General features: G+C 38.7%; 1 protein-coding gene across 1 annotated transcript; it reads left to right on the plus strand.

Annotated features, from left to right (window-relative positions):
• Positions 1 to 2,920: 2,920 nt before the first annotated feature.
• On the plus strand, positions 2,921 to 15,261 carry LOC149267240 (cation/H(+) antiporter 19-like). Its single transcript, XM_089431997.1, has 5 exons — positions 2,921 to 3,019; positions 3,263 to 3,535; positions 10,607 to 11,608; positions 12,894 to 14,183; positions 14,673 to 15,261. Exons 2-4 carry the CDS (start codon positions 3,302 to 3,304, stop codon positions 14,154 to 14,156), a joined length of 2,499 nt encoding a protein of 832 aa, XP_089288123.1. The 5' UTR covers positions 2,921 to 3,019; positions 3,263 to 3,301; the 3' UTR covers positions 14,157 to 14,183; positions 14,673 to 15,261.
• Positions 15,262 to 15,656: the final 395 nt, after the last annotated feature.

A 15,656-nucleotide genomic window follows, 5' to 3' on the forward strand; every position in this document is an offset into this window, starting at 1 on the left:
TGATGGAAGGACTGAAATATCTGGGGTACAAGTTAAAACCCTAGGCTACAAGATTGCGGATTGGACTTGGCTCATTTCAAAGATGGAAAAAAGACTCAATATCTGGTACCTCATCGCGTTCTGGGTGACTCACACTTATCAAGAGCGTCCTAGGAGCCACACCAGTTTATTGAATGTCTTTGACTTGGATACCCAGGGGTATCCTCACCAGGATTCAATCCCTTTGCTACAGATTTCTCTGGAAGGGTAGCATGCAAGGCAAGACTTTTGCTTGGGTAAATTGGGATGCCATTAATTTACCAAATAAGTGGGGGGGATGGGGCTTAAAAAAGCTTGATGATTTCTCATCTTCCCTGGCTGCTAAACTTGGTTGGCACCTGGTAACAACAGACAGTCTATGGTCAAAGGTTACTGTTTAAAAATATATTGCCCCATCACACATTAGGATTGGATTAGGTGATCACACAGATGTACATCTGGGATTTCTATCATCTGGAAAGCGGTTATAAAGGCCTTAGACCCTATTAGAGTGGGTATAACTTGGAGAATACACTTAGGAAATAAAGTGCGCATTGGTATTGATCCATGGATTGGCTACGGGAACATGCATAGACTACCTCTTGAACTCATACATCACCTACAAAATCAAAATACCACTCACATAGCCCATATTGCAAATGATGATAATACCACTTTCCTTCAACAGGCCTGTAAAACTGCACTGCATCTTCATATACCTCCTCAATGGGCTCAGATATGGGAGGCTTATACACAGGCACTTACAGAGGCTCACATACGCATCACTGAAGGAGATGATGAGGTTATTTGGGCCCTATCTAAATCTGGGAGATACTCCCCCAAAGATGGCTACTTGGCCCTGTCTGAACCTAGAAGACCTTAGATCATTGCAGAATGGTGGAGGAATCTATGGAAACTAAAGGCCCCTCCCAGGTCTCGGATGCTAATGTGGACAATCTTGTAGAATAAAATACCTACAGGCGATAACCTTCTTAAGCGAGCACAATATGGCCCTCACTGGTGTCACCTTTGCAGAAGTGAAAATGAATTTGTTCAACACCTTTTCCTCGACTACACAGAAGCCTGAAAATTGTGGGATATCATTATTCCAGCTGTTGTTCCATCGAATACATGGGAAAGCTTATCCATTATTGAGGCTTGATAGACCTAGTATACATCTGCAACTACGCATAAGCATCGCAATCTGCCCCTTTTGATATGCTGAGCTATTTGGATCACCTGAAACCACATAAGTTTTCAGAACCAACCATCGCGCTGGACTATTATTGCTGCAAAGGTTCTGGTCGACTACACTCTTATTCCAGATGACCCACCCCCAAGGAGGCCCAGGAATATTGTACCTGAACGTATAGATGATAGCAAGCCATGGGCTTATTTTGACAGGGCCGCACAAGAGACTAGGTGCGGTGGGGGTGCTATTTTACATATCAACCATCATCATTCTTACAACATGCTCATGGGTTTCAGAAGAGGCACAAATAACTTTGCAGAACTACTAGCTGCAAAACACCTCATACATTTTGCTTTGGAGAAAAATATCAGAGACATACAACTATTTGGGGACTCCAAAATCATATGTGATTGGCTAAATAGAACATCTAGTTGCTCTTCTTTTTCTTTGAGTCATATACTGGATGAAACTCTGAGATTGATTACATCTTTTGACTCCTTCACATGTAAACACATTTTCAGGGAGCGGAACAGGGTTGTTGACAACCTATCCAAAGAAGTTGCGATCAGGGAGTCGGGCATCTAGATGATCCAGGAACTACACGATGGTGAACACTACCAATATTATCACCGGCCGTTTATGGACATAATAAATTAATTTTCTGTTGGCATATAAACATTATCATTTTGTGCATATATATCTATTGCATGAAGAAATTCACAGTTTTTATATATTGTAGTTTTTTACAGTTCTATATATTGGTCATAATACATTAATTTTCTGTTGGCATATAAACATTATCATTTTGTGTATATATATCTATTGCATGAAGAACTTCATAGTTTTTATATATTGTAGTTTTTTACAGTTCTATATATTGGTCATAATACATTAATTTTCTGTTGGCATATAAACATTATCATTTTGTGTATATATATCTATTTCATGAAGAACTTCACAGTTTTTATATATTGTAGTTTTTTACAGTTCTATATATATTGCTGCCTCCCTGTGTGGATCAAGGAAACAATTTTTTGAACACTGTTAATGATGTCAGTTAAGTTTTTTGAAAATAATCTAAATATGCATTTATGCATCTGCAAAATATAATTTATTTTTATTAATAAAATTACAATTTTTCTAAAAAAAATATATATATATATATATATAAAACCCAAATCAACAAAAAAATTATAAATATACTTGCAACTCCTTTAAATAATAAAATTAAATAATGTTTTATTTTATGTCTGTATAGATAGAAAGCATTTCAAATAAACCTTTTGAGTTCCCAACCTAATTGAGAAAAGAGATTTTAAAGGACTTTTTATTTAAACTCTTTACCGAATAAGATAATGCTAAACTTTCTTAAAATGATGTCAAACTTATCCTAAGATGATGTTAAACTTATGATGTGTCAAACTTATCATCATATTATGCAAATTTAAAATTACGCATAAATATAGCGTAAATATAGCATAAATATATAAGAGTTATAATAGGAATAAATGTATAATAATTATAATATAAATAAATTAATAATGGAAATTATTTATTATCTATATATGTCAATTTTAAATATTGAAATAATAAAATAGCAATAATGAATCAATCTATTTCCAAATTTAAATAATAAAGTAATTCAATCTACACATTGATATATATATAATTTAACCATGAAAAATATACATGATAACTGAATTGAAAACGAATTTAACCACTACTTGGATCCCAGTTTTACTGCATGTTTTACTTATCTCGAGAAATAACCACGTCACTGCTGCTGGCCGCATAAATCTCTTCAGTCTGGTGAGCAGTTTTAGATCTCTCAAGCGATTGCATTACAGGAACTCAAATATCATGGATTGCGATGGATTTAAGGCTATAATTGTATTTGGATTTTTCTAATTTTAGTATTTAGTGACTCTGTTATCTTAATGGCTAAACTTAGTGATTGACATTCCCTGGTTGCAAGCTTCTGCATGTTGCCTATCTTAGTGCTGGTTTACTATAAAGCTGGTTTAACATAAATCTAGTTTATATTATATTAAGGTGCTGGAACGAGTCGCATTGGATTGTGGGAAGATAGTAATGGAGGGTGCTGTTATGAGAGCTGTCTCTGTGGCGAACGCCACTGCCCAGAGCAACTCAACATGTGTGAAATTGATGAAGACGTCGTCCAATGGAGTATGGCAAGGTGATAATCCCATGGACTTTGCATTCCCGTTGCTTATAATCCAGATTTGTCTAGTGCTTCTCGTCACAAGAACGCTGGCTTTTCTGTTGAAGCCCTTGAGGCAGCCTCGCGTCATAGCAGAAATTATTGTAAGTATTTTCCTGAATTCTTCGATCTGTATTCTCTGCGGCTCCATGCGTTGATTTTTGTGTTAAATTTCCTTTTGCTGATGACTTTTGTGTTAAATTTCCATTTCTGATGATTTTTGTGTTTTTTTTGGCTTCCGCGCTTAAAGTCTTCTTTAATTTTCTGTTTGGAATGTTAAAGCTCCTGTGGGAAATCGTTTCTTGGTTCGTTGATACATTGAAAAGATATCTTCAATAGTGAGATTCAAAGACCGATGAATTCGGCCTAATTATCTACTGAAGATAGCCATTTGTCATTCTGTGCATGTTTCTTAGATCATGAAACCCTTTAACCCCGTTTTCTGCATCTGTTTACATGTAACTTGTGGTTTTGGGAATAATCAGTAATAGAATGCATGACTCAATATTTACATTACCATCAATTTTATATATCTAGAGTATATAATGGCGCGTTTACGTTTCTTAGTCGCCAGAAACCCTCTAGCACTGTTCCTTGTTTCGTGCCCGTTTAACACATTATTTTGTGGCTGCGGAAAGAATCAGTAATTGAATGCATGTCTAGATATTTAGTAACACTGCTAAGTAAGAGGCCGGCCGTTCCATATAGCCCTATAAATAAGGGCCTGTGACTACTCGGCCTGGCGTAACTGTTATGATAGCTTCTGCTAATCAACACTGGAACGCTAGGGGCAACCATGTTATTTTTTTAGATCCAAACTATGCTGGGAAAAGTTATAGCTCCTATTTTTCACTGATGCTCACAGCTTGTGACCGTTTACTCCTAAAGTGAATCGTGTTAGCCCTTTTTGGGGGTGTTGATCGCACTCGTAACCGTGTTCGTATTCTCTCTCAGAATGGATTCAGTCCTGTGTCGGCTGTTGATGGTCGAATTTGTTTAAACTTGGTTGCGGAAACAATTTGTAATGGAATGCATGACTTTATATTTATCGGGCAATATTTGTCACATTTCTCTTTGGATGTAAGGCAAATAGATTGTGTCAGTCCTTTGTGATGTCTTGGTTGTTGAATTTGTCAAAACTTGGACAGGCTAGGAATTGAACCTAGAACTCTGAAGCCAAAGTCATAGATGTAGAGCTTTGATAATTCCCTAGCCCCTTAACCAAATTGTACAGGCAATGGAATCCAGGACCTACTCCCAGCTAGCAAGCTGTCCTACCACTGAGCCACATGCCTGTTTTGAGAGCCAATCTTGTTCGGATGTGGGTTGATAATCCAACATTATTTCTCATGCAGGTCAACAAATCAATATGCCAAATAGATTGTGTCAGTCCTTTGTTATGTCTTGGTTGTTGAATTTGTCAAAACTTGGACAGGCTAGGAATTAAATCCAGAATTCTCAAGCCACAGTCACACGTATAGATGTAGAGCTTTGAGAATTACCTAGCCAATTAACCAACTTGTACTGGCAAAGGAGTCCAGGACCAACTCCCAGCTAACAAGCTGTCCTAACAATGAGCTACTACATGCCTGTTTTGTGACATCCAATCTTGCTCCGAGTGTTAGTTGATATTCCAACATTATTTCTTAGGCAGGTCAACACACCAATATACCGTGTTGCATGTGTTGTAGAAATGCAATGTGAGGAAATTAGGTTTCTTGGTTCCGTTCTGATCTGCCTTTTGGTGAATTTGCTGCTCATGTTGAAGTTTCTTAAATCTCTTTTCTTTTTCTTTGTTTCCTTTTGAAAGTGCAGCATATATTTCATTAAAAATCAATGTTGAAATCAACACCTTTCCTGCCTTTTTCTTTGTTCCCTCCTGATCTGCCTCTCGGTGAATTTGCTGCTCATCTTGAAGTTTCTTAAACCCCTGTTCCTTTTCTTTTTGAAAATGCAGCATATATTTCCAAAAAAGTCAGTAAACACGTACATCGAGATCAACATATCTAAAAGTCCAAAGAATGGGCAGAATAATTCCCAGCCAACAGAGGCTGGGAGTGCCAGCATATCTGCTTTGGATCCAAGTGGCAAAGAATCTATCTGAAAGGAGATGGTTCCTCCACAATGACTTGGTTTCGTTGCATGTCTGACGACTATCGTTCAGAATGTTTTACTGGTTCTTTTATAGGTGCTGATTGTGTATCCTCCACAGCTAACATTAATTGACTGTTTTCAACTTGCCTAAAGGCTAAAATTGATATTTGTTGACATATTTTATCCTGGTGCTTGAAATTTCTGGAGATTTAACTCTGTAATTTTTTAAACATCCAATGTTTCAAGTGGACACTCCACCTGTTATTCAGGAATTATGAGTGGAATTATTGGCATTTGTCCTGTTTTGATTTGCGAGTCTTATGTTCTTCAGACACTATTTCCACTTCTCTGTCCCTTTTCATTGGAGAAAATTGATGTTGGGAAAAGCCAAAACATCTAAAACAACAGCTCAAGTGTTAGAGATATTTCAAACAGCAATCAGAGAGCCAGACTATCCTGAAATATGATTCTCATTATTTAGTATCTTGCTCTATGTCTTCCCAGTAAGAAACTATGCTTTTGTCAAAGAAGCATCCAGGTACTATTTAAGACCAATTCACATAACATAAATATGTTTTGATTTAAAGCAGCTCACGACATTGTGCTTGAAACGAGGCCTCACTTTTTATGCCTCAAGCCCTCTAGCCTTGGCTTAAAACTATGGCTCTCTAGCCTCATCAAGAGACAGTGTTTCCATGGTTAGTTTAAAAGTAAAACATTAATATAGTCCTGTATGGTTTACAGATATGAGGACTGAGCTTGCTATAGACAAACTAGGGATGGATGGAGAAAGTTGAGATCTTGCTTCTCAAGGACATCTTGCTATAGACAAACTAGTAATCAATGGAGAGAGTTTAGATCTTGCTTCTCAAGCGCATCTTGCTATAGACTAACTAGGCATGAATGGAGAAAGTTTATATCTTACTCCTCAAGTGCATCATCTGATGTAAATGTAAAGTGGCCCAACCCATTATTCATGCGGATTTTAGATTCCACCCCTTTCACCTTGATGCTATCGTTTGTCTACATAGAGTTAGGACCTTTAGGGACTCTACCTTTGAGAGAGAGAGGTACCCTTACCTTGCACACTGTTCCTCAAAGGCTCTTGCCTCATATTGCCACAATGGTTGTACATGAGGTTGGTTTTCAGAGGCCTCTCAGCTTCTGTAGTCAATGACCATCCCCTTAAAGTGCCTTTCTAGATGCACCCGGCCATCTCTTGTTGACTAGGTAGGATCTGAATCAGGTTAGCCGAGAGGACATCTATAGATTATATATCTAGGTCTCTTGGATCTCACCTTCAAAGAGCCTAGGTCTGAAGATGTCTTTCTACCTAAAGCATTTTTTAGAGTTATGGGATTGCATCATCATCCATCCCTCATACAGGTGGAGACATTGGATGCATTCACTCAGGATCCCTTTGGTCCAGCTCCAAGTTAGCTCTCATAGACTCCATGTTGATACTGATCATCATATTCCCTAACCAAATAGAATCTGCCAAATGTGTCACTTATAGGAGCTAGATATAGAGGTGCACTGCATCTTTAGGTGCCCCGTCTACTATGAGAATAGATGACAATACCAACCTTTATATGGACTCAGGGAGCTACCTCTCCACTTTCTTCCAATATTGCAATCAAAGATGCCTATCCCTCTTCACTAGGCAGATATTTAGCCACAGATCTCAGTTCTTGCATGCACCACCCTGCCATGGGGACTGTTAGGAGGATCACCTCATACTTTCATGTTGCTCTAACAGATAGAGCCTAGTGGTATCAAGAGAGAAGTAGAGATATAGAGTACTTCAAAACATTGAATGATGAGACCTTTGATCTTCTCTCAATCTTCCTCCCAGGGAGATGGACTGACATCCTTGAGGCCAGTTCAAATGTGTCCGACCAAACATCCTCATTGTCATCCTCATAGTGACAGATGGGCCAGCTCTCAACAGCTCCAAAGCAAGGTGAATCCTGCCTGTCAGATTAGCTCCTAGCTTTAGCTAAGAAACCATGGATCTATCTGGAGTTACTTTCCTTCAACCTCAGATGATAGGAGAACAAGGTTCCCATGCTCTCATTTCCCTTTTAGGTTAGCACAGTCAGATCCCTCCATGGTGTTTGTGGACTCTCACAGCGAGCCAATGACCCATTTATCCCCCTGCCCTCGCTCATCAGGCCCAGGAGATCTTGACATCATTGACTTCATCCTCAGATCTCTCTCTCTCAACATTAAGATGTCCAGTTTTCTGGTCTTGGACTCTCACTTTGTATCACCGCGTGTAGAATACTGTTATCTATATCTTTTGGTGTTGATTATACCTAGTGATTATCTTAGTTAGATACTTATTTATTACACACTTTTTCTTTAGCTTTCCTTTTATTGATTTCAGCATTATCTATGACACACTTTTGCTTTAGCTTTCATTATATTGCTTTCAGCATTACCTAGTAATTGCTTTTGGACTCTCACATTGTATTCACACTGTTATATCTTTTAATCCCATCGTCCTAATTTTGTGATCATCTGTTGGACATCAATAAAAATATCTTATTTTAACTACTGAACTTGTATATCCATAAATAGGAAGTGAGAGGTGCTGTTTTTGCACATATTCACAAACGAGACTCGTACATGGTCCCATCTCATGCTGGGAAGACAGAAAACAAAATGACTGAGCATTAAAGTTACCATATTTTTCCAAAGCAGCAACAATTATGGTCAATGTTAGAATAAAAAAGAATGGGCAAATAGAAATTTAAGAATAAGAAAAGTACTAACTGCATTCACTTGTTTGAGAAGATATGTACATTTCCGTGATTCTGTATATGCATGGTAATTGAGGCATAGATGGTTGCCTAAACATAAATATGTACATGTCTGTGACTCTGTGTAAGCATGGTAATTGAGGCATAGATGGTTGCCTAAGCATAGTTTTTAGGCACAAGTGTTGCAACTGAGAAACCGTAAGAACAGGTTTATCTTCCTATTTAGAAGTCCACAAAAGTGCTGAACCTTGGCCTTGTTAAACATCTTCATGAAATAACAAAGATTGAATGATCAGTTTTTTAAACCCCTCAATAGCATCTTAAGAAAGTTCTAGCTGATTAGGAGAATCCTACAGGAACTACGACAAATATTGAGAGGCAGCATTAGATCAAAACAGCGGTCATTAGTACCAACCTTTTTGTGAAGTGCATACGCATGCTTAGATAGATGAATAGGAGAGTAGGTGTGGCAAATTAAATTTAGAGTTTGAGGATCAAGGATAATTCAGGAGTATTTAAGAGCTGAGAAGAAGAGTGACCTCGAGGAAAGAAACTGATAATAAAAAAAGGAAGTCAGCCCTAACAACATCATTTACGAGTAGCATAAGGCCTAGAAACATATGCCTACTAACTACTAGGTTATTGGCTTCTTAATGCAATTGAGATTCAATTTCTTGCCATGTAGGAACTTTTTCCAGAAAAACGCATGAAGAAATGACAAACTAGGGGAACGAGAATGGAGCACGGTGAACTTTGATTATCAATCACAGAGAAGGTTAGTCCTTTAAGTTGGTGGAGGAAATGGATATATCTGGAACGAACAAAGTTCGTTCTTCAAGTTAAATACTCCAGAAGACTTTGAATATGCCGATATCCATTGAGGATACAAGAATATATATAAAATGTATGAATGATAATGATGATACAATTGAGACTGAGGGGCTTGCTTATATACCAAGCAGGTGTCCCATTATGAACGGTCATGTCTCCTTAGACATGTCTCTTTGTTTAACTAATTATTATTTATTTACATATTATTATAATTATGTATAGATAATAAATAATAAACATAATAATATTCATAACAATATCCGTCTTTAATTACAGTCAGAGGCATTGTCCTCAAGATTGAGAAGAAGGTTAGAAGTAAATGACATGCTTGGCTTGTGTCTGAACATGATGAATTGGGGTCTCTCCCTCAGTATCTGTACTACTTGTCTTATTTCTGAATTATTATCAATGTTGCTGACATCATGTCGGTGAAAATATCACTGAGGTCCAGAAAAGAAAAGTATCATAAGTAGCTTGAAAATATCACCAAATATTGCAGAATATTGGCAAAATAAAAATAAAAAATTACAAAATAAGCCAAAAAAAATTAGCCACATTCCATGGACATGCGATAATTTTGATTGTTACTCTATTATTTGCTTACTCATGATTTTGAAGTTCTACCATCTTTTCTCCATCATTTTGTCTATGCAAACAATCTTTTCATTCCAACGGGGTTTTGACTATTAAACCTCCAACATGACATTTACTACGTAAATTTTCTTCTTCTATGTTTTTGAACGCCTATGTTACTAGTTTTTTAACATTCTCAATTTTTGGCAAAGAACTGAATTATACCCCTTGACTGGAACCATCTCCACAATTCTGTAGTTTCCCGTAATAGTTTTTAGCTTACATGTGTTTGACATTACAGAGTAGGAGAGACTAGTCATGCTAATCAACTTCTTGAAGATGAAACTAGTCATGCATTCCGAGTATTTCCAAAGTGTTTCGTTTCCTATTATTATTCGGCTTCAAAGTATTTCCAAGTATTTCTGAAGTAGGTTTGTTATAAATCAGTTAAGCTTTCACAGCTTGTGGAATTGTCCGGATTCCATACTGCTCTTGCATTATAGTTGTGTTGAAGGTTTTTGCAGGTCTGGCATTCCGGGTAAGACCATTACCCGTTATCAGGGAAAGAAAACATGCTATCAAGGAATGATTGAGAACAATGAAGAGAATGGAAATAAATAGGCATAGTTAGGGATGGCCACAGCATCATTATCAATCATTCCTCAATCGCATGTTTACCTGAAAGGTCAGACCTGAAAAAACATTAACACAACCATGATCCAAAAGAAATATGGACATGTTTGTTTTTGGCATGAAGGAATTTCACAAGAGTATTGATCCTTTTGAATCACTCATACTAGTTGTTACTGATGGAGATTCTTATAAAAAATAGTCAAGTCATCATCCAGAACATTGAATGGACTGTTAAAGTATAGTTTTATGACTTGCCTGTGTTGGTTGTTGTCAATACAGGGTGGGATTCTTCTTGGACCTTCGGCTCTTGGGCGCAGTGAAGCTTACTTGAACAGAATGTTCCCCAAGAGCAGCACTCCTGTTTTTGAATCTGTTGGAAATATTGGGCTTCTTTTCTTTCTGTTTTTGGTTGGGTTGGAACTAGATTTCCAAGCAATCAAGCGAACTGGAAGGAAGTCATTAGCAATTGCAGCAGCTGGAATTAGTTTACCATTTGTAGCTGGGATTGGGATTGCTTATGTTCTAAGGGCAACGATTTCTAAGGATGTGGGCTATGGACAGTTCCTTGTCTTCATGGGTGTATCTCTGTCTATCACTGCGTTCCCTGTGCTTGCCAGGATACTTGCAGAACTCAAGCTTCTCACAACAGATGTGGGGCAGATGGCTATGTCTGCAGCTGCTGTAAACGATGTGGTTGCCTGGATTCTTCTGGCCCTTGCTATTGCTCTTTCAAACTCAGGCAAGAGCCCGGTCATAGCAGTCTATGTTCTTCTTTGTGGAATAGCATTTGTGATTTTCATGATGGTCATAGTGAAACGCGCAATGACCTGGATTGGCCATCGTTCACCTGACAATGAACCAGTGAGTGAGACATATGTTTGTCTTACTCTTGTTGGAGTCCTGGCAGCTGGATTTGCAACCGACGCAATAGGGATTCATGCAATCTTTGGAGCTTTTGTGTTTGGATTGACAATTCCAAAAGATGGCCCATTCGCAAGGATGCTGACTGAAAAGATTGAAGACTTTGTATCATCCTTGCTGCTACCACTTTACTTTGCCTCTAGTGGTTTGAAGACCAATGTTGCAACTATTCATGGAGCGACATCTTGGGGTCTGCTTGTCTTGGTAATTACTACTGCTTGTGCTGGGAAGATTCTGGGAACATTTTTGGTTGCAATAGCCCACAAGGTGGAGTTTCGTGAATCATTGACCCTCGGTTTTTTGATGAACACCAAAGGCTTAGTAGAGCTAATTGTCCTCAACATTGGAAAGGACAGGAAGGTAAAACCCCAATTTATTAATAATTTTTTTGTCTTAAAATTTAACGCTGTTTTTTTTTCAAATATTATTTTCATTTGTTGAATAAATTATTTAGTAATGGTTGGTTGAATGGTGATTATGCTTGCTCGTTTGTCCTTCTCCTCTCTTTCTTTTTGCTGCTGAAATGTCAAAAAATTCCTGTCTAACAGTACTCTTACTACCAGGAAAGATGGCTTTTCAATCTGAATTTGCGATTCCATTCTTGCAATCCAAATAATATCTTACCAAAATTGCCAGCATCAAATATTAACCAAGTTAAACTTGTAATAGAAAGAGCAGCGGTAACAGAACATGATACATGAGACACATTAGATATTGTGACTTAGCGGGATGGTGTGTTCACTTAAGCCACCGCTCTCTCTTCACTGTCCTTGATAGAGAAGCTATCCTCAACTGTTATGGCACACTATGATATCAGATGAGGAAACTAAAAACAGGCATACCGTTCACAGCCAGTGATGGGTTGTTATGTCTATATACAATATTCGAATTTATTGAAGTTCATTCTCAAAATGGATAAAAGCATGAGAGTAACACATGACTGCCCAGCTATCTGTGTTTGCTGAAGTGGGAGAACTGTTCATTCCTTCCCATGCCCTGTATCATGAACCTGAGATTTTTCTGACTGCAAAGATTCATTTGGAATTAATGGTTGAGGATCCTGGCCAGTGATACGCTGCGCAATTAGTGCTTTGAGCACAAGATAGTAGCTCGTCCCTCTCATATCTGTCCATCAGTTATGCAGGCGTTTTACTTTTCAGTTAGCCTCATCACTGATGTTGGCTAATCGATCAGTCACCATGCTGCCCTTGCCTTGTACATGGAAAAACTCGACAGTGGAACAGGCCTTCACATGATATTTTATGTATTCCATTGTTAACACCAGTCTCCAATTGGTGTTCTCGGATACTCTTCATCCCACATGGAAGGGATCTAAGTATTCGAGCCCACTCCATCTCTAGCTCTGAAATTTTCAGCATCCTCCCATATTGTAGGGCCTCTTATTTCTGTTAAATTATTACTAGTTTTTCCAGTATTATGGGCATAGACATACAGAGCACCATCTTTTCCCAGTATGATCCCTGAGGTTATCTTTTGGAGCTTATTTTACTTTTAGATTCTGCGATGAATGAATTGCGTATTAGTTGCCTATCATGTATTTCTTTAACAGAGCAATATATTTGATCCGTGATTTCCATATCTTCTGGACAAGAGTATCATTTCCTTGTTTGTTTTATTTTAACAGGTGCTGAATGACGAAACATTTGCAATCCTTGTATTGATGGCTCTGGTCACGACATTCATCACGATCCCAATAGTAATGGCCATATACAAACCAGCAAGGAAACAAGTCCCATACAAGCACAGAAAGATACAAAGAGATAAACCAGATGAGTTGAGAATTGTAGCCTGTATACATGGTTCGAGGAACATCCCAGCCATGATAAACCTAATAGAGGCCTCCAGAGGGGTTGGAAAATATGCCCTGCGCCTCTACATTATGCACCTAGTGGAGTTGTCCGAAAGGTCTTCTGCCATCATGATGGTTCACAAGGCAAGGAAAAATGGTCTCCCGTTTTGGAACCGCAACCGATCAGAAGAAGACCAGATTGTGGTTGCATTCGAGGCGTACGGACAGCTGAGCAAAGTAGCGGTCAGACCCATGATAGCAATCTCGCAGTTTCAGGACATGCATGAGGATATCTGCAAAATTGCGGACCAGAAACGGGCCGCCATGATCGTCCTCCCTTTCCACAAATACCAGCGCGTTGATGGTGTCCTGGAGTCTGTGAACCTGGGATTCAGGACGGTGAACGAGAAGATATTGAAGAACTCACCCTGCTCAGTCGGCATCCTGGTGGACAGGGGCCTCGGGGGTCAGTCCCAGTTGGCGCCTTCCAATGTAGACCATAACATTGCGGTTCTCTTCTTCGGAGGTCCAGATGATCGTGAGGCTCTGGTGTTTGGAAGAAGAATGGCAGAGCATCCAGGCATTGCGCTCACAGTCATAAGGTTCCTGCCTGGTACAGAATTCAACTACACTCTCGTCAACCTTACTCCTCTGCCCGCCCATGAGCATGAGACACAACAACAGTACAAATTTTCCACTGCAGAAATGAACAGAGAGCATGAGAGTATTCTGGATGAAGATGCCTTAGTCCCTATCACGAAGAAAACCCACTCATCTGATGGTAGTGATGCGGGGAAGCCCATTGTGTATGAAGAGCAGGTGATCAGCAACACGGTGCATTCAGTTCTGGCAATTGCGAAGAACAACAAGTACGACCTGTTTTTGGTGGGAAGGGGGCGTTTTCCATCCCTGCTAGTGGCAGACTTGGCGGATCAAACTGCGGACTGTCCAGAACTAGGTCCAATTGGGGATTTGCTGGCCTCACCAACTGTTCCAATCAGTGCATCAATATTAGTGATTCAGCAACATGATGACATTCATACTGATGAAGTGCCCTTCTCAAAAAACGTTGACTCTACAAGCGCTGTCAGCGTTTAATCTGCCCGAGTCTCCTCACATGACAGGGTATGATCGCTTAGGCTTGATAACTTTCACTTTAGTTTATCTTCCGGACTATTTCCATACAAATAACAATGTCTCGAAAAATACTCTTGACTTTATTATTTTCAATTGGTCTTTTACAATATCCCGGTGGATCCACCTCTAAGATAGCGTCTTAAAAGTTTCACGTACTTCCTCTCTAACCCAATGAAACTATCACATAACTAAACACGAACTATAAAAGACATTTTCAAGCAGATCCATAAAGTAACCAATCGTTCTGCTAACAGCTGACTAATAACTGGGCGTAACCCTGCTAACTACTAGACATGAATTAATACGGTGGTATCCCCTCAGCTAGGCTATACAAGAGGGTATATAAGTAGAGGTATTGCTTTGATTTATGGCTTTATCAATCTGGAATGAGCATGGTTTCCACTGTCTGCTCTCTTAATATGGAATGAACATGGTGTCCACTGTCTGCTTCTGATATATAGTAAGCCTAATTTGCAGGTCCCAAGTTAGCTGTTGACCTCAAGGATCATACTGGGAAAAGATGGTGCTCTACTGAAGGATCTGCTGGTGACAATGCTGTGAAACATATACATTCAGCAGTGCTGCATCATGCAACATTCCCACTGCCAGCAATCGTGGTCGATACTTTTAAACCCACCTCAACGGGATTAATTTTGATGATAAAGACCAGGCATTCTTACCTAACTTAGAAAGAAAGCCCTTGCTGCTTCTCAGACAGTGATTGGAAGAATATTGTACGCATTTTAATAGAGTTTTCTACCATCTGAATATATTTTCTTCTTGCTCTTGATTCTGAGATTTTCGTCCTATGTACTTGCTGGCATTTCTCTTGGATTCTCTTACCAGGCAGTCTGTTCTATCAGTAAAAATAGATGTAAATATAGTATTATTTAGTTGAACTATCTACGTATTGTGATGGCATGCATGAATACATGGGTCAGTTTGTGGTTAAGATTCATTTCAAAATTTGGAATAATACAATTTCAGCATGGGAAACTGGATTGTAAGATCACGGTTCTGGTAAAGAAACTGAGCAAAATTGTATAACTTTGTATTTTCAGACTCACAGGATGCTGGTCAGCCTAAAACTATCTAGGTGGACTCCCCCACTGCTTATCTGATGGACAATTTCTGTTTTCAGTCAGCTTTTAGTTATATTTACAATCTTGTTATCTGGTTAGAATTAGTATAAGCCACCCTAAGCAGTAAGCTAAAACTATATGATAGCTATATTTGGTATTTGATAGGTTTTCTGACATGGTTCCAAGTTTTTGAGTCGTAAAAAGAAGCAGCAAACGACTAGGTACAGGAAAACATTTATTTTCTGTACTGTTATGATATTTCAGCCGCCCAACTTACCAAAAACAGGAAAAGAAAAAACAATTTCAGATTTGTATGCATATGTTGACGAAAGGAATGCTAAACGTACAACTTGCCTATTTTTGGATGAATGTTTTTATG

This window comes from Pinus tabuliformis, chromosome 6 (genome assembly GCF_031772625.1).
Source record: "Pinus tabuliformis cultivar Carrire ecotype Pingquan chromosome 6, CPIR1, whole genome shotgun sequence".
Taxonomy (NCBI): Eukaryota; Viridiplantae; Streptophyta; class Pinopsida; order Pinales; family Pinaceae; genus Pinus; species Pinus tabuliformis.